This window comes from Kogia breviceps, chromosome 3 (assembly GCF_026419965.1).
Source record: "Kogia breviceps isolate mKogBre1 chromosome 3, mKogBre1 haplotype 1, whole genome shotgun sequence".
NCBI classification, from domain to species: Eukaryota; Metazoa; Chordata; class Mammalia; order Artiodactyla; family Physeteridae; genus Kogia; species Kogia breviceps.
In genome coordinates, this window is record NC_081312.1 from 11,051,050 (window position 1) to 11,077,118 (window position 26,069).

Below are 26,069 nucleotides of genomic sequence, written 5' to 3' on the forward strand. Positions count from 1 at the left end.
CCATTAATTAGCTGTGTAACCAAGTATAAATTTCTTAACTTCTCTGAACTTTAGCTTCCTGGTTGTATTAAATGAAATGATGGATTGTATTAAATGCTGGTTGTATTAAATGAAATGATATATAGCACTTAACACATAGTAGGTACTCAAAAGGCTTGAGCTACTGTTATAATTGTGTGATGAAGGATGATGATGCTTCCAGAGCACGACAGTAGGTCTTATATAAGAAGAATGTCCAAAAAATTGCCCTCATGGAGCTTGCAAAATTTAGTTGAAGGAGGCAAAGCATATATATACAGCACTAGTAGAAAACCGTCTCAGTGACAAAAAATTCTGTATTTGGCCAGTAACATATAGCTCTCCCAGTTCTCTAAGGTAGTCTTGTTTGAAAAATGGAAGAGCGTCCCTTCCCCAAATCCCTACATTGTCCCCCATGGCTTTTGTGTCAGGTTGGTACTTTGGGGGAAAAACCTGGGCTACAAAGCCCAAAGGCTGAGGCAGAGATCCCACGGCATCAGAAATCCAAATGGCCTGGGTACGTATTTGGTAGAGATAGCTTTAACAACAAAAGTCAGCCCACCTAGAGTACACAATATTCTTAATCCATCTAACAACTGAAAGGCATAAAATAATCCTTTATTTTGCCTTTTCTACTTCTAAAGTACCTAGCAAAGACAATTACTATTCTTCATATTGACATACTCAAAACTTAGACTACATAAAAGAAATAAAAGTAGTTCCCATAGGTAATTAGCCTGTGCTGGTTAAGAGAAATAATCCAATGAGTTGGTAAGTCTTATTCTAAAATTGATTTTCACAGATAAAAGCCTAAAATATGAACAAACAAAAAACTACTAGAAAGACATACCTTGCAATCAACATATGATCCTGAATGTAGGCTAAAAATTGAGGATGATCTTTTCTAGCACTGTATAAACACTCTCCATGTAGACAGAGGATCTTCAGGCAATTGAGCATATTAAAAAGAATGTCTGGCTCTTCAAACTTGGCCATTTCCTATGCAAAGAACCACAAGTTTACTGAGTTATCTAAAATAGCAATGCTACTAAATATAATATTCAAATATTTCAAAATATATACCTGGAAAATGGTGTATATTAGTCTCAGTGTTACTGGAAGCTGTTGGTAGCAAAACTTTCTTTCAGTATCATTCTTTATTGCTGGGAAGAAATAATTACACAAAGGTTAGCATAACTCCTTCCCCCCACCATTCATGAATTGATCAAGACCATAAAACAAAGAGGAGTAAAAATAGAAATAGAATATATTAAAAAGTGTTCATGTAATGTGTTTATTTGTTCTCCAAAGCAGCATATATCCTTTCCATGATGCAAGTGCAGGAAACCTTCTAGATTTAGGATCCTCAGCTTCCACCTTCCACTGTGTATTCAGATGTCTTTGATTCCCTGAAGCAACCCCAGCCCAGCCCTATGCTCCTGTGGGCAGCTATTTCTGCTGATACCTGGAGGGGGCTTAGGGCCTGCCGAGGTTTGCCTTCCTAACTGAAAGGGAGATAAGCAGGTATTAGAGAGAGATATGCAACTTATATTAGCACCTAAGGAGGGATTTACCCCAGGACTCAAGTGTACAATATTCACACATGCACAGGACTCCCATGTGCAAAAAAGGAGCCTTTTAAAGAAGTTGAGCATATTCAAATCAGAACTACTCATGGTTTTATCTTGTTGTGAGGAGCGCTAAAAAGACCTTTGGGGACTTCCCTGGTGACGCAGTGGTTAATAATCCACCTGCCGATGCAGGGGACACAGGTTTGATCCCTAGACTGGGAAGATCTCACATGCCGTGGAACAACTGAGCCCATGCGCCACCACTACTGAGCCTACGTGCCACAACTACTGAGTCCACGTGCTGCAACTACTGAAGCCCGAGCACCTAGAGTCCGTGCTCCACAACAAGAGAAGCCACCGCCATGAGAAGCCCATGCACCACAACGAAGAGTAGCCCCCAGTCACCGCAACTAGAGAAAGACCGCGCGCAGCAACAAAGACCCAACTCACCCCAAAATAAATAAATAATTTTATTAAAAATAAGTAAGTAAATAAATAAAAAGACCTTTGCCTCTATAGTGGGTAGTGGTGGTATATTTTACATGAGGCATGCTAGAGAAAAGAACTCAAAAGTTAACCAGATATAGAAACTAATGTAAAATGTTTTCAAATCACCATTATAAGTTTTGGCAATTCCTAGGATCAGAGACAGTGAGAGTCAAACCCTTTTGGTGTATATACTAGTTTACTGGGGATCTTCCACTCCAATGTATTTTAAATACTTGTTATCAGCACTAAACTCTATTTTGTCTAGCATGAAAAAAATTTTTAACATTTTTAGTGGAGGACATCTCTGACTGCTATAAGGAATAGGCACCAGGCCACAAAATGCAGAAACAGGAAATACTCTAGAATAAGAGAGGGAAACCACTGAACATGTGTCAGTAGAGCAGCCATCCATGCTCGGACAGAGGAGCTCAAGACCAACACCCGAAGACCCACAGATCAGAAGCAGGATCAGCGTGCTTAGCAGCCAGGAAGGCCGGTCTTGGAAGAAAATTCCTCTTCCCTGAGGAGACAAGTGGTAACTGTGTCCTGTAAGACAGCAGAAAGTGAAAGAAGGAAAACAGACCAGAAGCTGTGACTAGAGCCTGAAGTAGTGTTTGGGGGAGATGAATAAAACAAATGTTTAAATAAGTGGAGCTTACAACAATTAAGCAAAGAAAAGAGTAATTTATAAAAACAAACTGCTTAAGTTTAACCATTATTCAAATAAAATGTTACATATAAATTAAAATGGTAGTTAATTGATTTGTGTGCTATGTCAGGTTTAAAAATATATATTTACAAAAAAAAAAAAAATAGTAAAGGGTTTCCCTGGTGGCGCAGTGGTTGAGAGTCCGCCTGCCGATGCAGGGGACGCGGGTTTGTGCCCCGGTCCCGGAAGATCCCACGTGCCGCGGAGCGGCTGGGCCCGTGAGCCATGGCCACTGAGCTGGTGCGTCCAGAGCCTGTGCTCCGCAAAGGGAAGAGGCCACAACAGTGAGAGGCCCGTGTACCACACATAAAAAACAAACAAACAAAACCAAAAAACAAAACAAAACAAAACAAAACAATATATATATATATATATATTTACATCTAAAGAGTACAGGTTATTGGATCGTAAGTGAAATCGTTGCTTCCCTTAGGCATCAATGCCTGATAGAAACATGGTCCTGGGATCTAGTCTCAACCCTGCCACTAGCAAGTTGTACAATATTTGGGTTTCCAATTCCCAGTCCCCCACCCCCAAATATGCCCAGAATCAGGGGTAAGCAGGTGGAACTCGTTTCATTTTGTGTGTCAGCTCCTCAGATGACCCTGATGCTCTATTACAGTTTTGAAATCATGTTAAGCATAAAGCCTAAATCAGGAACGAATAACTGTGCTCTATGACCATGGGCAAGCTGCTTAACCCATCTTGGATGTACTTTCCTCCTCTACAAAGTGAGAAGGCTGACCTAGATCAGCAGGTTTCAAATTCCTTGCTATGAAATCCTTTGTTGAAAGAGAATCTTACTTAGAACTCCAACATAGGAAGTAGCGCAAGTCAGAACACTCTGGTTGAAGCAGGGTGGGGAGCCTGGGTCTTTATCATTTGCCCACATGTTCTCACCAATTGCCACCCCAATTAAGGAAGGTCAAAAGGAAACAACACAGAGATTTACAACTCCAAGTACACACTGAAAACCAATGAAGTAGGTTATCTCGGGTGTTCCCTCATCTAAGTCTCAACGGTTCTAAATAGTGTGAGGCAACATATACATCCTCAACTAACTATTTACACAATCATGCTGAAGCCGTTAGTTTCAACCAAGCGTCCTGTACTGATGATGTAGTTACCTCGGTCTGATAAGACACCCCGTGACTTGCAACGAGCCCCACAAAACAGTCACTTAATAATGTTTGCTGTTCACTGAAGAAATGATGGAAAGCTTCCCAAACTTCAGTTCTGGGGAGTAGGCTCCCCAGGGGCCAGGTATTCTAACAATTCAGGGTAGTGGAAGCAAGAAGATACAAATTCCGAGAGTGTCACAGCGCAGATCCAGAAACCAGGCTTTCTCAGAGGCACGGGGAGTCCCAGCCTAAATTCCTGAAACTCCTTCAGAGTTTGAGGAGCTGGAGATGATTCCAGGCCTGCCTGCCATCTTGCTGGTCCCAATTCGCCTACATAGAGCCTTTAAGCAAAGTCCAAAGAGGTCACCTCTCTTCCCAGCTCTCAGCAGAGCCAACTAGCCTTAGAGTACGACTTGTACAGCTATTCACGGTGAGCCCATCCAGGGTCACAGCCAAGCCCCCTGGAGCTCAGAAGCTGCACGAGCTCAACTTTGGTCGCCTCTATCCCAAAACACTGTGCTTTGGCCAAATGCCCTGAGTGGCTATCAAGAGTGTTGGCAGCCTCCACTCGGGCCCTTCAGCCTTGGTTCACAGCTACTTCTCCACGGAGAACGTGATTCACTATGCGTAGAGGTGACGCTTTCACGGACAGGGTAGGTTTTTATAGATAGCGAGCTCCTGCTGCCAGAAATATGCTCAGTGACCTCTCTTCTATGAGAAGCATAACCTGGATCTGTTCACTTCATAATCTTGAGAGAAATGGTGCATGTGCACAAGTCCGTACCGAGGAACCCGAGTCTGAGCTTGCCCAAGCCAATGGTGATCTAAGAAATCCGGCTTCTGCAACCTAAGTGTCCATCAACAGATGAATGGATAAAGAAGATGTGGCACATATATACAATGGAATATTACTCAGCCATAAAAAGAAATGAAACTGAGTTATTTATAATGAGGTGGATGGACCTGGAGTCTGTCATACAGAGTGAAGTAAGTCAGAAGGAGAAAAACAAATACCGTATGCTAACACATATATATGGACTCTAAGGGGAAAAAAATGTCATGAAGAGATTAGTGGTAGGACGGAAATAAAACACAGACTTACTCGAGCATGGACTTGAGGATATGGGGAGGGGGAAGGGTAAGCTGTGATGAAGTGAGAGAGTGGCATGGACATATATACACTATCAAATGTAAATTAGATAGCTAGTGGGAAGCAGCCGCATAGCACAGGGAGATCACCTCTGTGCTTTGTGACCACCTAGAGGGGTGGGATAGGGAGGGTGGGAGAGAGGGTGATGCAAGAGGGAAGAGATATGGGAACATATGTATATGTATAACTGATTCAGTTTGTTGTAAAGGAAAAACTAACACACTATTGTAAAACAATTATACTCCAATAAAGATGTTAAAAAAAAAAAAAAAAGAAATCCGGCTTCTGAGAGTAAGACCTGTGCAAGCTGGGATGTGCACACCTCTCTCCCCATCAGCCAAGAGTTCACCTACCAGCATGTTCCATGGGCTCGGTGCGATTGCGTGGGTTCTCCTCATGCTTAGTTGCTGGATTCTCCTCCTCCTCACCTTCCGGGCCTATGATAAACTCTGGTCTGGAAGAAAGGAGGCTGTCCTCAAGGCTGTCTGTGGGCTCCTGAAACAAATATGACAAGCAGCCAGATGAGCAGTCCTTTGGGGATGTAAAGAGCGGCTCCACTTAGTTCAACAAAGATGGGTGAGCGCCTGCTGTGTCCCAGGCCCTGTGCTGAGCCCCAGAGGGCAAACGCATGTGCCTCCATAGAGACTTGAGTTTATTGCCATAATGGTTAAAGGAAATTTGGATCAGCTGTTTTCTGAAATATTTTCATTCCCTTAAAATAAATATGGAAAAAAATCTCAAAAACATTGTTAAATCTTCCTAGGTCTGCTTTCTCATCTCTGCTGTAATCCCTGTGAGCATGTCCCACTTGCCAGGTGATTCCAAGCCATGCTCATTTTGGTTAATCACAGCACTTATTTAGCAGAGAATAATAAGGGGTTCACACCAATATATTTAGATACAAATACTGGTTGCTGGGGGAAGTCAAATTTTTAGGAGCAAGAAATTTCTACAATATGTGAGTTAAACAGAGCAAGGTATGGCAACCCAGGTGTCCATCAACAGATGAACAGATAGACAAAATGCATACAATGGCATATTATTCACCCTTGAAAAGGAAGGAAATTCTGACACATGCTACAACATGAATGGACTTTGAGGACGTTATGCTAAGTGAAACAAGCCAGTCAAAAAAGGACAAATTTTCTTTTTTAACATCTTTATTGGAGTATAATTTCTTTACAGTGTTGTGTTAGTTTCTGCTGTATAACAAAGTGAATCAACTATATGCATATGTATATCCCCATATCCCCTCCCTCTTGCATCTCTCTCCCACCCTCTCTATCCCACCCATCTAGGTGGACACACAGCACCGAGCTGATCTCCCTGTGCTATGTGGCTGCTTCCCACTAGCTATGATTTTACATTTGGTAGTGTATATATGCCCATGTCACTCTCTCATTTTGTCTCAGCTTACCCTTCCCTCTCCCCATGTCCTCAAGTCCATTCTCTACGTCTGCGTCTTTATTCCTGTCCTGTCTCTCTAGGTTCTTCAGAACCATTTTTTTTTTTTTAGATTCCATATATATGTGTTAGCATACGGTATTTGTTTTCCTTTTTCTGTCTTACTTCACTCTGTATGACAGTCTCTAGGTCCATCCACCTCACTACAAATAACTCAATTTCATTTCTTTTTATGGCTGAGTAATATTCCATTGTATATATGTGCCACATCTTCTTTATCCATTCATCTGTCGATGGACACTTAGGTTGCTTTCAGGTCCTGGCTATTATGAATAGAGCTGCAATGAACATTTTGGTACATGACTCTTTTTGAATTATGGTTCTCTCAGGGTATATGCCCAGTAGTGGGATTGCTAGGTCGTACGGTAGTTCTATTTTTAGTTAAAAAAGGACAAATATTGGATTATTCCACTTATATGATGTATCTACAGGAGTCAAACTCATAGAAACAGAAAGTAAAATGGTGGTCTCCAGGGGTTAAGGGGAGGGAGAAATGGGCATTATTGTTTGATGGGTATAGAGTTTCCATTTTGCAAGACAAAAAGATTGGTTGTACAACAATATGAATATACTTAACACTATATCTGTATGTCTATATATAGATATATAACAAGCTGAAAAATGGGTGGAAAAGAAGATTTAAAGAGAGATAGAGAATGTACTAGGAATAGCTACCGTTTAAAATATCCATCCCTAGTTATCCTCCTATTCCAGTTTTATTCTCTCTTTCAACTCCCACCTTCAAATATCCTCTTTTAAAATCATCCACTTTTAGGGGAAAGGTTGGGGAAGGGATAAATTAGGAGTTTGGGATTAACATATACACAGTACTATATATAAAATAGATAATCAACAAGGACCTACTGTATAGCACAGGGAACTGTGCTCAATGATCTGTGATAACCTATATGGGACAAGAATCTGAAAAAGAATGGATATATGTATATGTATAACTGAATCACTTTGCTGTACACCTGAAACTAACACAGCATTGTAAATCTATACTCCAATATAAAATAAAAATTAAATTTAAAAAATTTTTAAATAAATAAAATTTTAAAATATCCTCTTTAGCTAACACTTTAACCAGTAATTTGAAGAATTACTTGATAGCCAGCTGAAAGCAAGAAGGAGGTAAAGATTGATGGGATACACGAAGGACACCAAGAAGAAAGAAACCAGTGCTAAAACGGTGTCTGGGAGGGTTCTGAAGAATATCTTTGCCAACTTCGCAGTTTTGCTGAGGCTGGCCCTGTTCCTTGGTCACCCATGAACAAGACACTAAATCAAATTATAAACTGAGTTTCATAAAGTTCGACATGGCAAAAAGTTTCCTGCTGCATACACCCAGTTTTCTTCGGCACACACCCAGTAACTCACATATAATTTTCTGTAAATGGAAACATCATCAGCTCCCAAGCCAGAAAACATGGATTTGTCCTCAACTTTTCCATCGCTAAACGCTAACTAAACACCAAGTGCTGTTGACTCTCTTTCCTAAAAACCTGTCAGGTCCACACCTTCTCTTCATCACCACCATCACTGCTTTAGTTCAGGCTCCCCTGTTTCTCCCCTGAGTGACAGCATTACCTTCTGACTAGATACCTGTCCCTGGCCTCCAAATCCTCTAATCTCTCTCCTCCACTGGCAGAATTTCTCACATTCATCAAATTATATCACCACCCTGATTAAAATTCTTCAGGATTCCCCCATTGTCACCAAGACAAAATCCTTACCTCTTAGTTTGACAGACAGAGCCCTTAATAAATTTGACTATAAAACTGAGTCTACCTTTTACTCCTTTGCCATCCTCCTTGCTGCTCTAGCAATGATGAACTACTCGTAGTTTCCTGAGTGTATCATCACCCCCTTTCCTCTGTATCATTTAAACAGTTTTCTGGGTCTCAACAGTCCTTCTCTCCTATCACCTTCATTTCATTAACTCCACTCCTCCTTCAAATATGCGCTCAGCAGACATTTCCTCCGGGAAGACTCTGCCGATCCCCATCACACCTCTAACCTAGATTCATCCTCCCTCTGTCCTCCCATAGCTATCTTGTTCATCTCTTTCTCACTATGCTCATCATGAGCATCTTAGGTTTATCATTTATGTAAACATCTTCCTGATTAGGCTCTAAGCTAGACGATGTTTTCGAACCATCTATTACTGGGACTGCTTTAGACTATATACCCAATGACGGTGTTAGAAGACCGTACTACAGGAACATTATGTTGTGGCAGATAGGACTAATGAGTTACATGGGCTGAAAGGTATTTAAAAACTGAAGAAACACTTTACTGCATATATACTACACATCCCCAGAAAATTTTTTAAAAGAAGTCACTTTCTACCTAGACAAACACTAGGGGAAGAAAAAGAGAAGATGGCGAACACCAGCTCAAATGATTGAGGTTCATCTACCTATGATGCTATGTGGGTGTTTTGGTGATGTGTGTATCTTAGATGGAAAATAGGCTAAACAGGGAATAACTAATATATGGAGTAGATAATTCATGGCATATGTTAGCTGTTCCCTATTTAAACAATTTTCTTAAAAAGCAGAAAATGAAATGAAAGCTTTACTGGTTGTTGATCAAGTCAATGGGTTTTACACACTGAGGTGACCAAGGAATTTTCAGTGTCCATATCCAATCTACTTACTCAATATTTGATGTCTATATTTTGTAGTATTCATTGTTATCTAAACTTTGTAAGATAACTTTGTGATAAAAGTTATTTCAAGAATACCAGTAATGCTTTGTATTTATGAAAATTGTATGAATGGATATACTACAACCCTAACTCAAGAGTCAAGAATTCTAACTCAGGAATTCTGTGTAATGTAGCTCCATCTCATGTCTTTTTCCAGGAGCCTGAGTTAACCGAAGGAACAGGGAAACTTTCTTTTAATGCAATCTCACATATAACCCAGCATGGAGCACAAGATAATACTGGAGGAACACTCCATTACACCATCTACTGCAGTCTTTATTACCATTAGGCATGGATCATCTCATGTCTTCAACTGCTTACCACCAGCCGGCTTTCTTCTTTGGGAGCCATTCTCTCCAGGAGCTCACAAGCAAGCTGATAGCAGATAATACTAGACTGACATAAGTTACACTCAATTGCTTTTTCTTCCTTCTGGCAGGTGTGGGAGCCCCCCCAGGGGGCTTGGAAGACATTGTTTATAATAGAAATAATGTCCTTTGATAAGCTGTGCTCTAAGCCCATCGTGATCCCATCATCTTGTAACTCCATCTGAAAGATACCCAAAAAAAGGCAAAAAAGAAGAAGAAGAAGGAGTTTGGTCCTTTTGTCCAATATTCCACTGGCACACTAACTGGGGACAATTTTCACTAACTGATGACAATATAAATTATTTAAAGATGATAAGGCTTACAGACCATGAGCATACATTACTTTCCATGGACTCTTCTAAAAAGAATATAAACACAATACAAAGTAATAGGAATTATTTTTTAAATCATGTAGGACATTTAAAAGAGAGTTCTTTTTTAAAGCCATCACTTTGTGAGATTTTACACATTTAAAAAATGCTGTTCCTCACCTAGTGTCCAGATCTTGGTTTCTAAATACCATTATCCACTAAAGGAACCAGGACTCCTTGGAGAAATGGCTGATTCCAGGGTTGGGGCTAGGAAAATATAAAATGAGCCTGGAACATTCTGTCATGTGAGACATTAAGGAAGTGTTCAAAGAATGATGGGAAGATGTCAGTAGAACACAGAAGCCAGCTTGAAGGGACTCTCATGGGCCAAATGTGGGATGAAATGAGCCTCAAAATAAATAATCATAGTAACAGATTTTAGCCCACTGAACAAAAGAATCCATGACTACATTCAGGTATAAGTAGATTAAACAAATAAATATATAAATGGGAGAGGCAGGGAACCTGTTCCTTCAGTAGAATGTCAGCTAATAAATTAAAAGAAATGATGGAATTAGAATATTATCATTTGGTAACCAACAGAGTAAAAATTGATTCAGGCATGAATCATCCATGGATACTAAACCTAGAAGGTGAAAGTCTGATGAAAAACAGGAAATCTGTCTTAAAGTAGCTCCCTACAAATTAGTTATTAATTACAAAGGGGAAAATAGTGGCTTTGTAGTAGAGAAATCTGGCAGAAATCACCTTAACCAAGTTATTACCACCAGTAATGGGACATTATCATGTCATGTGCCCCCTGATATCATGCACTGAAAACAACATAACATCACATCTGTGGTATGACTGACAAAAATGCTTAACTCAAATTGATTCATAAGGAAACATCAGACAAACTCAAATTGAGAAATATTCTATAAAGTAACTGGACTGTACTCTTCAGAAATGTCAAGAATATGAAAGATAAACAAAGACTAAAGAACTAATAAGTCAGGACAAATCATTGTAATGACTGATGCTGGATTGTGTCCTCAGTCAAAAATAACTTTTTACTTTTGCTCTTAATATGGTATGATTATCATAGCAATTTTTTAAATGAATAATTTCTGTAAGTTTTATAATAGATAATAATATTATAATATTAATTTCCTGATTTTGATAACTGTACTTGGTTATGTAAAAGTATGTCTTTTTTTAGAAAATACACTCTGAAGTATTTAAGGATAAAGGGACATCCTGTTTGCAATTTACTTTCAAATGGTTCATTAAAAAATTCTACAATTCATACATACACATACAGATTAAGAGAGGAGAGGAGAAATAAATGTGGTAAATGTTGACATCCGGAGAATTTGGGGGAAAGTACTTGGGAATTTTTTGTACTATTCTTGCAACTTTTTTGTAAGTCTGAAATTATTTCAAAATAAAAAGTTAAGAGAAATGTTCTCCTGACCAAAGCCTTTTTTAAACTTTTCTTTTAAAATTAACTTCAAAAATCAATTTATATAATATATTAAAATCAGCCCATCACTATAGAGTTGTACCTTGCTCTTCCCCAAAATAGCATTACCCAGTTTGTTCACCAAATTTGTTAAACAAAATCAATTCTAATGATGCTAGGGTGTTTCTAAAATTCATATCCATTCTCATGTGTCAACATCATTGCAGTTATTCATACAAGTATTTTTCAGACTCCTTAGGAAATCCCCATGGAAGTTTGTGAAATGTCTTGAGCGATGCTGCAGCATTTCAGTAAGTGCGAAGATGCCCAACACATAGAAAGAATCACTATACAATGCTTTCCCTCATTCTTCACCTCTGAACTAAAGGAAGTTCATGCTTCAGCTACCTGCTTCAGGAGAAGATCAAACATGAGGATGAAACAATTTAGATTCATTTCATCATCTTCACAATCAAAGTCAATAGTCCTTCCTCCTTGATGTCCAAAATTCTTGAAAGGACTATGAAATGGACTACGCATAGGACTCCGAAATGGACTCTGAAAAGGACTATGAAATGGACTCAGCATATTGTGCTGAACTCGTCGACCAGGATCAGAGGCAACACTCACCTAGAAAAAAGAACATTAACACACATAAGTGAACTCACAGAAGCTCAAATGGCTGTACAAAATATTTGAGGACTCTGCGGAAGGTATTCCCAGCTGTTACACTGATTTCCTTCCTTAGTCAAGGAAGGATTAGTACCTCCAAATCCTATGAATCTTCTCAAAACATAAAAATAAGAAATAAAATATCCAAACTTTCTAATTGTCAGGTGAATGAAACATAAGTACCCAGAAGAATGAAGGCAGCTCTCTTTGCCATTAGATTTTTCATTCCGTCAAACATTTCCAATTAAACTAAACTGTCTGCATCTACTTAAAGCCATAATCTGAAAATGGTAACTTACAGAAGTAAAGCATTGCAAGATCACTTTTAAAATCATCAGCACAGAATCTCAGGTTGACATGACTGGTTAAAGAAAAATGGCCTCTGGGTATAATAAGTATTAAACTGTCATGAAAAAACAATATATGTCAAGCCTGCTGTACTGTTTATTCTCCGTTTGCCAACCCAACCCTTCCCCCCAAATGGCCCTCACTGCCCTCTTCTGGCCTGTTCTATGCCCAAGGATGCCTGGCCCTCTTGCTGGCTGGTTTCCAGTTGGGTTCAGTTAATGAGAGGCACCAGTGGAAGACCTGAAGCTGGAGGAGCGAGAGGTAGGAGTGATTTCTTCCCACCTCCTGCCTCCTTTGATGCTACATCTTTGGCAGTATCTCCATCCTCTATAGTTCCTCTAGCCAGCCTTTCCTTATAATTTCAGCTCCCAAAAGACCCAGGAATATTTTCCCTTGCTCCTTCAGCCCTAGGGGTATAAAGGCTTCCTAGTGAACTACTGCTGGTCTCTGGCTGCCTCACCAACCCCATCGCCCCCTTATCCTTTCCCATAACTCTATAGGCAGAGTATCCATTAAAATCTCTTCACTTGAACCATCTGGGATAAATTCTGTAGCAGGATGCTGACTGACATACCTGCACATCATTCTGAAATCATATTTTTTCTCTTTAAGATCTCTCTAATGATCAGAAATCTCCTTGAACACCACATTTAAAATAAAAAAGAAGAGTACCCCCATTTAGAATGAGAATACCTGGATAATGATAGCGTTATCTACGGCAAATCACTTCAGTTCACTGAACCTCAGGTTAAGTAGTTGTAAAATGAGGATCATGAGCTCTTCCCACCTGCCTCACACAATCCTGTGATGTCATTAAGTGTCAATACATTACACAGCATAAAGTGTTAATAACGTGCTGTAATATTAAAGGTTACTGAAGAAATAAAATATAAACGTTTGGCAGCTGGCTTCTATGAGGCAGATGAGAAAAGAAGTAATGATTTTTTAAAAAGAAAGCACTGAATACAAACTATGATCCATGCTCATGTTATAGTCTCATTTTCTAATCCCTAGAGAGCAGGTAGAATGACTGGGGGCCTGCAGTATACAGCTGGGAAAATGTTATGGAGAGGCTTGGCAAGGAGACAGGTGAGAACAGTCCCTGCCTTGGAGAGGTTGATGAGAGTCAACCTCTCCAAAACTGATCATGGTCTGGGAATGTCAGGACAACAGCAGAAATTTTATCAGGTCCTCCGTAGAAAAATTATCACAAATGTCCAATGGTTCTTGTACACTGTAGACCAGACTATATTTTCTCATTCTCAAAGGTACAAAGGGGTCAATAAAATGGGCTCAGTTAGTTTACAGTGACAGCATCACTCACAATCACCCCTAGTTGATCATCTTTTCCCAAAACACAATAGGGAAAAGCAAAAAGCAAGCAAACAAAAATATCCAAACTCCTCATTCCCAAAGTGAAGCAGTGATCTGCCCACTAGCTGGTAAAGAATTCTTATTCACCAGAAAACAAAACAAAACTGGAATAGTACCACCAAAGCTCAAGCTACTCTTTTTGGTTTCTCGAGGATGAGAGGTAGCTAGCAGAGATGTGTAGGAGAAAAACTCAAAGGAAAATGAAAACTCAATAACTTACTGATTACAGACTATACCAAACGTCTTAGAACAGTGTTTTCTGTTATTTAATGTGCTTAAAAGGTTAACAGAGTGAGTGGGATAGGATGAAGAAAGCATTTTCAGAGCAGTTTATGAGGATGTGACTTTAAGGCCCACTATAATTGACAAGAGTTTTCAAAATCTTAACAAGTAAGACAAAAACAATTGTGGCAATAATTACCCTTCGAGCTGCAAGGTTCCCTGCCAGTTCACTGACTCTTGATTTTCTTTGATTTGCCAGTTCTTTGACAGAATTAACTCCATCAGAAAACATACTGATTAATAGTTGAAGTGGAACCATGATGTCTAACTCTGATAATACCTGGGGAAAAAAGGCATATGTCCCCCAAAATATAAACATTAAAACTTTAAAAAACTACATTTAACATTTTTCCCTAAGGTGACCTATTGAACATAAGGACATTTAGCCTCACACATACTCTATCTGCAGTCATCCTCAATTATTCATACTAAAAATTTCAAAGCTATCATTGAACATTCCCACTCCTCCACTCCCCACACCCAATAAATCACCATGTTTTTTCTATTAAAACTTCTAAGTACCTCCTGATGCTGTCCCCTCCTTTCCATACCACTGCTGTTGCCTTAGTTCATCACTTTTCTCCTGAACTAGTATAATCTGTGAGCAATCTTCCTCCAATCCTTCCCCACTCTGACCTGAATGCCCCATCCGACCTTGCTCTCTGGTGCAAGCTCAGGTACCCTTCTGTCAAAATCATGTTACTTTATCTGTAATGAATTTTCTAGAAATAGATGCCTCCTTCCTTCAGACAGAATTAATCCATCTGTCTTCTCTGCTTTCTTAAAACTTTGTACATACCTTTATTAGAGCAATTTATCACTTTTTATTATATTTGATTATTTGATACTATCTCCCCACTGTGAGTTCCTTGAAAAAAGCAAGTATGAGGAAAGGATCATTTCTTATCCCATTTTTATCCTACTGCCTATTACTGTGCCTGGTACATAGGAGCTCTATAAATGTTTCTATAATTAATTAATAAATGAGTCAATCCAATCACTATATTGTTCACTCTATTCCCCAAATGGTTAGACCAGAGGTTTAAAACCTCCTTCAACTACAGCACTCTGTCTTCAAAGCAAAATTGTGTCAAAGCCCAGTCTGTAAAACATATAAGCTGTAATTGCTCTAGCTATGGAGAACCTCTACGTTCTGGAGGTTTACAGTCCTGTCTGCTCACCTCCAGATGGCACAGCTAAAGGGTGTATAACTGAATAACTGAGGTGATATCTAGCCATCTGTAGAAGGATGGGCTTTCCTAAAATGGAAATTATCTTATGGAAGTCTACTTGGGGATGAAAAGTTAAAATTCTGAGTCCCCAAAGTGATTTTTTTTTAAATCCCTTTACTACTTGTGAGTTTTGAAAAATATTATTCTTTAGTTTACAACCCAGAAAGGCATCTTCAGAACTTGAAAAGCCTTTGAGATCACATCCTTCCATGATACAGAAATGTATCTTCATCCATAGCTAATCTAAATATTGACTCTGTCCTCCTTTTCTGAAATTGTCCGAATTTTATAATAGGAGTTCAACTCAATTTAATAAATTTTCAAGAATGTACACTAAATAACAAAGCATGTGCCAGATGCTGAGAGGAAAGGATGAGGGAGTTATAAATTCAAAAATGAAAAAGACCTGGACCCTGCACTCCAGGCCTTTGTAATCAGAAAAAGAGACAAAAGTTAACTATAATATTAAACAGAAATAGAGTTTACACAGAAAACCTATATGAATACTGGGGGAAGGAATAATGAATTCTAATGGGAGGATAGGGGTGTGACATAGGAGAAAACTTTATAGATAATTTCGGAGCTGAATTTTAAAGAATAAGCTATAGTTCACATATGCAGACAGGAAATGAAGTCATTCCAGGCTGAGGGAATAGCATGAACTACTCCCTAAATCGATAACTTTCAACCTTTCCAAGTAAAGGACCTATTTAATATCAAAAAATTTATCAGAATCCCACAAGACAGCTATTACACTTTTAGTATCTATTGATAGAAAAAATATAAGAACCAAAAGCTACTATGAATTTAGTAATAGTATCGCACAAATTTGTATTTTATTAACCACAACTATAGCTAATATATTTGAAATATAGCTATTTGTCTATGCATATGAGTTACTAGTCTACAGATAGTCCTGAGCAAACATACGTGTTTAAGGATTCTTTGCAATAACTCTCTGCCCCTCTACCCAAGGAGCTAAAGTTCATAGGCTAAAAACTGTTGCCCAAAATGATCAAAAGTATCATTTACTTACATGAAGCCACAGTAAAGCTTGTTCCTGCACAGAGGAAGGGTATCCTGTGAACCGACAACTAATAAAGCCAAACATCTCTTCCATTGAAAAAGGTAGAGGACAAAGCTCAATGTCAAACATTTTGCTGAAAAGCAGAGCAACGAAAGTAAATGACCAGTGGGCATATAGTAGGGTCTACTGTTGCATTTCCATCTATATCTTATTTGGGGAGCCAAACAGTTTAGTCTGTGTTCTGAACTATTAGCACGTTTCATTTTACTGAAAAAGCTTATGTCGTTGGAATAGATATAAATAATTCATACAGTTGTTAATAACATTGGGGTTCATACTCATATCAGGTTTAACAGAAGGAATTGCATTTCTAAGGAATTGCACTTCTAGGGAATTGCTCCCCAGCATCTAAAAACATTGTCCCGGGCTTCCCTGGTGGCGCAGTGGTTGAGAGTCCGCCTGCCGATGCAGGGGACGCGGGTTCGTGCCCCAGTCCGGGAAGATCCCACATACCGCGGAGCGGCTGGGCCCGTGAGCCATGGCCGCTGAGCCTGCGCGTCCGGAGCCTGTGCTCCGCAACGGGAGAGGCCACAACAGTGAGAGGCCCGCGTACCGCAAAAAAAAATTAAAAATAAACAATAAATAAATAAAAACATTGTCCCTTTGTACTTTTCCCACTTTATCCAAATCATAATTACATTAGAAAATAAACAATATGGTGTATCTTTTTATTATCCCATAAGAACGAAATCCTTTCTGAACAATTACAAATCATCTTAGCACAATTTATAGCAACTATTTCATTTTGAATCCTCAAATTTTTCTATAGGATCATTTAAAAGTAAATGATATTATATAAAATGCTTAGCACAGTGCCTGGCACACAGTACATGCTCAATAAATGTTAAATATCATAATTAACAGTGACTTCATTAAACTACTTACCCACCTTAATACTTCCCTGAATTCTTTTAACTGATTATCTGGGACTTCTGTTCTGATGGCTTCCAGCCATTCTGGCATGATACACTCCCACACGGACTGACTGATCACATTGTAGGGAATCAGGCAGAGGATTCGGTTGAGACCTTCCTTCAACTGAGTCACTGTGCTACAGGACTTATCCCAGTATCCACCAACCTGATGGCATTTCCACAGCCACAGGGGAAAAGAACAAAGTACACTTGTTACATTTATACTCAAGGAAATACTAAATGAAATGGGTACAAAGACCACTATCCATTACATCTGAAACCTGGGTCAAGTATATTGAGTAAGATTTGTAAAAAAACTACAAACCACCAGGATCCCTTAGTTACCAAAAAAGAAACCATAGTCACAAATAGGTCCAAATACTGCTCACAGACTGAATTTGAACTATTCTACTGCAGACGTCTCAAATCACACATGAATTAAAATTCCAAAGATTTATTCCTAGTAGGGTGAACAGGCTATTGGAGCATTTTTTCTAAGGTTTGACAAAGCCATTGCAAATATGTGCAGTTATACCTGTGTTTCAAAGGAACACAGATTTCTACTACTGTACATTTTGTATTGAAGATTTTTCATTATGGCAAACGAAGTGACAGAGAGTATTTTTTTCTCCTATGCTGCATATTCTGCCACAATCTCTTCCCTAAGAATGTTCTAAGGCTGGTTGAATCCATGACTTTTTAAAAAGCTATATTGTTTACTAAATAATATATTAATTTTCTAATGCAGAAAAACTTAAAAATTACAAATTGAGGTTCTGTTTGTAATTCTGATTTTAAATAAAGATCCTATATTACTATTATATGTATCAAAGTAACAAAGGGTTGACTGGTCCTAGATCTTTACCATATAACACAAGATTTGTGGGAAAATACGTTATTTTTTTCCTTCCAGTTTTATTGAGTTATAATTGCCGTGCTGCATTGTATAAGTTTAAAGTGTACTGTACACCATGATGACTTGACTTACATACATCATGAAACGATTACCACAATAAGTTTAGTGAACATCCGTCACTATAGATATGAAATTAAAGAAATAGAAAGATATTTTTCCCTTGTGATGAGAAATCTTAGGATTTATTCTCTTAACAACTTTCGCGTGTAACATACATCAGTGTTCATTATATTTATCATGTTTTTACATTATATCCCTGGTACTTATTTATCTTATAACTGGAATTTTGTACCTTTTAGCTGCCTTCATCTAATTCCCCTTTCCCCACCCCCCACCTCTGGTAACCACAAATCTGATCTCTTTTTCTATGAGTTTGTTCGTTTTTGAAGTATGATTGACCTAGAGCACCATATCAGTCCCTGTTACACGACATAGTGATTTGATATTTCTATATATTTCAAAATGATCGCCCTAATAAGTCTAGTTATCATCTGTCACCATACAAAGATATTACATAGTTATTGACTATATTCCCCACACTGTACATTTCATACCTGTGACTCATTCATTTTGCAACTGGAAGTTTATACCTCATAATCTCCCTCACCTATTTCTCTCTTCCCCCTAACCCTCCTCCCCTCTGGGAACCACCTGTTTCTTCTTTGTATCTACAACTCTGTTTCTGTTTTGTTATGTTTATTCATTTGTTTTGTTTTTTTAATTCCACATATACGTGAAATCATACAATATTTGTCTTTCTCTATCTGACTTATTTCACTTAGCATAATGCCCTGTAGGTTCATCCATGTTGTCACAAAAGGCAAGATTTCATCCTTTTTTATGGTTGAGTAATATTCCATTATATATGTACCACTTCTTTATCCATTCACCTATTGATGGACACTTAGGTTGCTTCCATATCTTGTCTATTATAAATAATGCTGCAATGAACATCAGGATGCATGTATCTTTTCTAATTAGTGTTTTTGTTTTCTTTGGACAAATACCCAAGTGGAGCTGCTGGATCATATGGTAGTTCTATTTTTAATTTTTTTGAGGAACCTCCATACTGTTCTCCATAGTGGCTGCATCAATTTACATTCCAACCAACAGTGCAAGAGGGTTCCCTTTTCTCCACATCCTCAGCAACACTTGCTATTTGTCATCTTTTTGATAATAGCCATTCTGACAGGTGTGAGGTGATATCTCATTGTGGTTTTGATTTGCATTTCCTGATTGTTAGTGATGTTGAGCATCTTTTCATGTGCCTATTGGCCATTTGTATGTCTTCTTTGGAAAAATGTCTATTCAGGTCCTCTGGTCAATTTTAATCGGATTTTTTTTATAAGAGTTGTATGAATACTTTGTACATTTTGGATATTAACCCCTTATCAGATATATCATTTACAAATAGCTCCTCCCATTCAGTACGTGACCTTTTCCTTTTCTGAATGTTTCCTTTGCTGCGCAAAAGCTTTTTAGTTTGATGTAGTCCCATTTGCTTATTTTTGCTTTTGTTTCCCTTGCTTGAGGGGACATGTCTAAAAAATATTGCTAAGACTGATGTCAAAGAGCATACTGCCTATGTTTTCCTCTAAACATTTTATGGTTTCAGGTCTTACGTTTAAGTCTTTAATCCATTTTAAATTTATTTTTGTATACTGTGCGAGAAAGTAGTCCAGTTTGATTCTTTTGCATGTCTAGTTTTCCCAACACCATTTATTGAAGAGGCTGTCTTTTCCCCATTGTACATTCTTGCCTCCTTGGTCATAGGTTAATTGCCAAAAAACTATCTTATTTTAAATGAATCCAATTTTAAATATTTAATTGTTATATCTAGAATTCCACATTATTCAAAACAAATAAACTCCATTTAAAGTTCAAATATCTATTTGGTATCATATTGGCCAACATGCTAGATGATTGACTAGACATTTTCAGGAAGTGACTATATTTCTGGGGTTGTTGTTAGTTACATGGACTCAGAAGAGCTACCACTGATAATGTTGTGATTGTGGAATGTATCATTACTGAGGTCCTTTTGGCTATTTAATTTATGGTTAAGCCACATAAAGGCCTATTGGTTTGGGGTCACATTTTGGAACAAGTATCCCTATGGAGATACTAAATTGTCAGTGACCAGACAATGGATCCTTTGATTTGGAAAAGTTTTTATGTTTAAAAGGATTTTAGAGAGTTCTCACCCTAAATAAATGTCCTCTTACCAATGGGGAAGGATCAGATTGACAGAAGCACACCAAAAAAGGATCACAGCTAGCCTAAAAGACTCTCTTAACAAAACTGAAGAACAGAAATCTGATTTAGAAAGAAAATTAAAATCCACACCCACCATAAACCTCCCCCCTCCACTACCTCCCTCCTACGAATGACCCAGTTGGAGGCTGACATTCAGAGCCTGGTAGGAGCCATTATAAAGGCCTTCCCTCAGAGGTTTAATTGGGCTAAAATGGAATGATCTACTTGGAGAAAAGGAATACATCCTAAAACCTCTGTCACACAATTTATAAAAAATATTGCAAAGGCACACAGCTCTAAATCTACAAATCTCAGATCATAGGAGCCTTTTGTTTTCTACTTTAGTTGAAAATCTCATTTCTGATACAAAGAAGTTAGTTCAAAGTAATGTGGTTGCATGGGCAGGCCAGCTCTTTAATGTTATTATTGAGGCTGTCATCTAATTCTTTGAAGAATTAAAAATAAGTGACCTTGCCTTACTAATTGAGTATTTACAAAAACAAAACTGTGGCTCTAGAAGAATCCCAAAGCTCATCCATCTTTCTTACCAGTCCCAAAGCCTCTCCTATTCATCTCAAAATGCTTGCAGATACTGTAAAAAGTCAGGACATTGGAAAAGGGGCTGCCCTGCCCTTCAGAAGAAGAAACACTTAAATAGCAATTGTCTTAGGCCTCAGCCTGCTCGGACAGGCTCCTATGAGTCCTCTTCACAACTAAGGCCTCACCTTGGACCTGTTAAAAACTTCAGACTCTCATCACAAAAAATTTTGACAACCTCCCATGAACTTCCTTCCTCAAAATGCCTGATTGTAAAAGCTCAATGCTGCCAAGAGAATTTATTGTTTGTCCTAGTCAAAACCTGTTAAGAGAAAAATATGCCCTTGAAAACCCTCTTAGATTGTTATCTTACAAGCTTGAATCCTTTCTCTCCCTCTTTGAGATTTAAATCTTCTACCACCCAGCACTCTCTTCTCAAGGACCTGAAATCATCTCTTTAAAATGCAAATGTTCAAGGAATTAAATTCTCTAAGGGGTGCCTTGCTTTTATTTGTACTATTGCCTCCTCTCATAAAAAAGGAGAAATTTATTTCTTCTCCAGATAAGCATCAATTAACACTCCCCTTAACAAACCTCCAATGCCTTTTTCCTTAGCACACTCCAGCCTTTAAAAAGTAACTTCTTAGTCAACTAAAACAACTGTCTTAGGCTGAATCACAGCCTCCATAAGATTATATATCAGGGCAAATAAAAAGCTCTTAAGGGTCTCCCCCTACAAATATTGATTAAAAACTTTAACCCCTATATTGAACAGATTGACTAACAACTTGGTCCATCTGCTAGAAACACAATTTGAATAAAAGTGAGGTAAAGACGAAAACCAGCTCTTATATAAACTAGTGAGTTTTGTATTAGGTCTGTATGTTCTATAAGGTCTGTATTTGTGTCTGCCTGTATGTTTATATATGTATGGTATGTATAGGTGGTATTTTCTTCCTCTGGATGGTTTTGTCAAATTAATTTGTAAAACACCTTAAAAGATCTCTATTCTAAATGGGCTTAAACAAAATAAGAGCTTTTAAAAATTAAATATTCCTCCAGTCCCTCTCATCAGGAAACTTGCACAAACCTCTTAGATAGCATCATCCACCAGAGGGCAGACAGCAGAAGCAAGAAGAACTACAATCCTGCAGCCTGTGGAACAAAAACCACATTCACAGAAAGATAGACAAGATGCAAAGGCAGAGGGCTATGTACCAGATGAAGGAACAAGATAAACCCCCAGAAAAACAATTAAATGAAGTGGAGATAGGCAACCTTCCAGAAAAAGAATTCAGAATAATGATAGTGAAGATGATCCAGGACCTCGGAAAAACAATGGAGGCAAAGATCAAGAAGATGCAAGAAATGTTTAACAAAGACCTAGAAGAATTAAAGAACAAACAAACAGAGATGAACAATACAATAACTGAAATGAAAAATACACTAGAAGGAATCAATAGCAGAATAACTGAGGCAGAAGAATGGATAAGTGACCTGGAAGACAGAATGGTGGAATTCACTGCTGCAGAACAGAATAAAGAAAAAAGAATGAAAAGAAATGACGACAGCCTAAGAGACCTCTGGGACAACATGTAATGCACCAACATTCGCATTATAGGGGTCCCAGAAGGAGAAGAGAGAGAGAAAGGACCCGAGAAAATATTTGAAGAGATGATAGTCGAAAACTTCCCTAACATGGGAAAGGAAATAGCCACCCAAGTCCAGGAAGCGCAGAGTGTCCCACACAGGATAAACCCAAGGAGAAACATGCCGAGACACATAGTAATCAAATCGGCAAAAATTAAAGACAAAGTAAAATTATTGAAAGCAGCAAGGGAAAATCGACAAATAACATACAAGGAAACTCCCATAAGGTTAACAGCTGATTTCTCAGCAGAAACTCTACAAGCCAGAAGGGAGTGGTATGATATACTTAAAGTGTTGAAAGGGAAGAACCTACAACCAAGATTACTCTACCTGGCAAGGATCTCATTCAGATTTGATGGAGAAATCAAAAGTTTTACAGACAAGCAAAAGCTAAGAGAATTCAGCACCACAAAACCGGCTCTATAACAAATGCTAAAGGAACTTCTCTAAGTGGGAAACACAAGAGAAGAAAAGGACCTACAAAAACAAACCCAAAACAATTAAGAAAATGGTCATAGGAACATACATATCGATAATTACCTTAAATGTGAATGGATTAAATGCTCCAACCAAAAGACACAGGCTTGCTGAATGGATACAAAAACAAGATCCATACATATGCTGTCTACAAGAGACCCACTTCAGACCTAGGGACACACACAGACTGAAAGTGAGGGGATGGAAAAAGATATTCCATGCAAATGGAAACCTAAGGAAAGCTGGAGTAGCAATACTCATATCAGATAAAATAGACTTTAAAATAAAGAGTGTTACAAGAGACGAGGAAGGACACTACATAATGATCAAGGGATCAGTCCAAGAAGAAGATATAACAATTATAAATATATATGCACCCAACATAGGAGCACTTCAATACATAAGGCAACTGCTAACAGCTATAAAACAGGAAATCGACAGTAACACAATAATAGTGGGGGACTTTAACACCTCACTTACACCAACGGACAGATCATCCAAAATGAAAATAAATAAGGAAACAGAAGCTTTAAATGACACAATAGACCAGATAGATTTAATTGATATTTACAGGACATTCCATCCCAAACCAGCAGATTACACTTTCTTCTCAAGTGCACACGGAACAGTCTCCAGGATAGATCACATCTTGGGTCACAAATCAAGCCTCAGTAAATTCAAGAAAATTGAAATCATATCAAGCATCTTTTCTGACTACAACGCTATGAGATTAGAAATGAATTACAGGGAAAAAAAGTAAAAAAACACAAATACATGGAGGCGAAACAATACATTACTAAATAACCAAGAGATCACTGCAGAAATCAAAGAGGAAATCAAAAAATACCTAAAGACAAATGACAATGAAAACACGACGATCCAAAACATATGGGTTGCAGCAAAAGCAGTTCTAAGAGGGAAGTTTATAGCTATACAAGCCTACCTCAAGAAACAAGAAAAATCTCAAATAAACAATCTAAACTTACACCTAAAGGAACTAGAGAAAGAAGAACAAACAAAATCCAAAGTTAGCAGAAGGAAAGAAATCATAAAGATCAGAGCAGAAACAAATGAAATAGAAACAAACAAAACAATACAAAGATCAACAAAACTAAAAGAAAAAAAAATTAAATATTCCCCAAACTCTCAGAAATATAGGAAGCAACCCAAATGTTCCTCAAGTTCATGTGATTTTGAAACTGAGCAGAACCTTGATCCCCCACCCCACCCCCAAGTGCAAAGGCTCCTCTATTTCCCCTGCCTCTTGTTTGTAGAAAAGCTAAAGTCTCCCAGGCCTCCCTGAGTCACCAAAAAGCAGGCTCAAGCAGTTAATGATTAGGCCAAGAGAGTTACAGAATCTTCCAGTGTCTGGTGCACATTCCTGAGCTGTTTTACAGATACTATAACTGCCACCAGAGGGAAAAAGCTGACTGCATGATGACCAGAATGTAGCCAAGACATAAGGTGCTCCACTCGAGCAGTACTGAATCTATGGCTAGCACATTTCTAAGAACTGGCCTCAAAAGAATGGGATTAACATTATTGCTCATAATAATCTATATCTTTGTGGGCATCAAAATAATTGTAGCTTGCTCTGCCCATATATATAAGTGGGCGACTAAAATTGTCAGCAAAGAAATGCTACAGACCCATGTCGACACCTTTCACTCTGAGAATACAGTGCCCTATGTCAGCATGAAGAAGTTACAGAAAACAGACCTTCACCCCTGATCCCACAGAAATGGAATGATGTCTGAAAAGTGGGGATTTGTAAGCAGCTCTTTTGCCCCTTTCCTGTTTGCCTGTTTCTGTTCCCTCAAACCTTATAGGAATGAGATCACTAGACAATTTAACCTAACTCCTGAATTATGCTCTCTTGAGTGCACACCATGCCTTGCCTAACCTGTGGATTCTTTTCCTGGATTAAAAGAAGCAAGAATGAAGAATTAAGGAGTTAAAGAATAACTAGCTCTATACCCCCAGCAGCCCCCTTAGCAATCCTGCAGGCAGATCACGCAGGCAATGTAACATCTGAAGAAAGAGTCAGCCAGTCTGCACCCAATGGGGAATGATGCAGAACCCAACCTCCTGCCTCAATGATTCACTGAGATTCTTTCCCCTTTTTCCTTTTAAAAACTGTCATGGCTGAGCACAATCTTCCAACTTAGTCTTGGGACATGAGTTCACCTTCTCCCCAGACTGCTGGCTTCTCTAATTAAAGCAACTTTCCTTTCTATGAATACTTGCCTCTCAAGTATTGGCTTTTGAGCAGTGAGCAGCCAAATCTGAGTTCAGTAACAATTTGTGTAAATCTTTGATAAATAAGACTATTTTAATATTATTGGTTTAATAAAAACAGCTGCGGGCTTCCCTGGTGGCGCAGTGGTTGAGAGTCCGCCTGCAGATGCGGGAGACACGGGTTCGTGCCCTGGTCCGGGAGGATCCCACATGCCGCGGAGCAACTAAGCACGTGAGCCATGGCCGCGGAGCCTGTGCTCCGCGGCGGGAGAGGCCACAACAGTGAGAGGCCCGCATACCGCAAAAAAAAAAAAAAAAAAAAAAAAAAAAAAAAAAAAAAGCTGCATCTTCTGAGTTATCAGCACTGAGTATGATATGAGCATACATTTTTATTCTACATGGGTTTACTAGTCAAATAAGCTAATATTATATTTACTAGAGGTTTAAGATTATAAAATTTATAGATTCCATTTTAATCAAATTAAATTATTATTATGACAAACTTTATTTCAACAGTAATTGTGTGTTATAATATGTCTTCTTAGAAGTAGTTTCCAAAATCTTTTTGGTAACCTGAAATTAAATTTATATTCAGTTAAATAATAGATATTCATTGAATATCTAGATCATTTCTAAATAAGATAAAATACCAAAACATTAACTACTGAATATAAGTTTAATTTTATCTACTTTTGCCTTCCTATTTTTAC

General features: G+C 38.3%; 1 protein-coding gene across 18 annotated transcripts in view; it reads right to left on the bottom strand.

Annotated features, from left to right (window-relative positions):
- The window catches only part of UNC79 (unc-79 homolog, NALCN channel complex subunit), a 258,599-nt gene that overhangs the window by 106,395 nt on the left and 126,135 nt on the right, over positions 1-26,069 (bottom strand). For all 18 annotated transcript variants that reach the window (XM_067027853.1, XM_067027851.1, XM_067027844.1 and 15 more), the window contains 8 exons: positions 17,261-17,451; positions 16,321-16,444; positions 14,192-14,332; positions 11,785-12,006; positions 9,557-9,784; positions 5,412-5,553; positions 1,102-1,181; positions 869-1,017 (listed from right to left, as the gene is read on the bottom strand). In XM_067027853.1, coding sequence (XP_066883954.1) covers positions 869-1,017; positions 1,102-1,181; positions 5,412-5,553; positions 9,557-9,784; positions 11,785-12,006; positions 14,192-14,332; positions 16,321-16,444; positions 17,261-17,451 — 1,277 coding nt within the window. The remainder of the gene's footprint in view (positions 1-868; positions 1,018-1,101; positions 1,182-5,411; positions 5,554-9,556; positions 9,785-11,784; positions 12,007-14,191; positions 14,333-16,320; positions 16,445-17,260; positions 17,452-26,069) is intronic.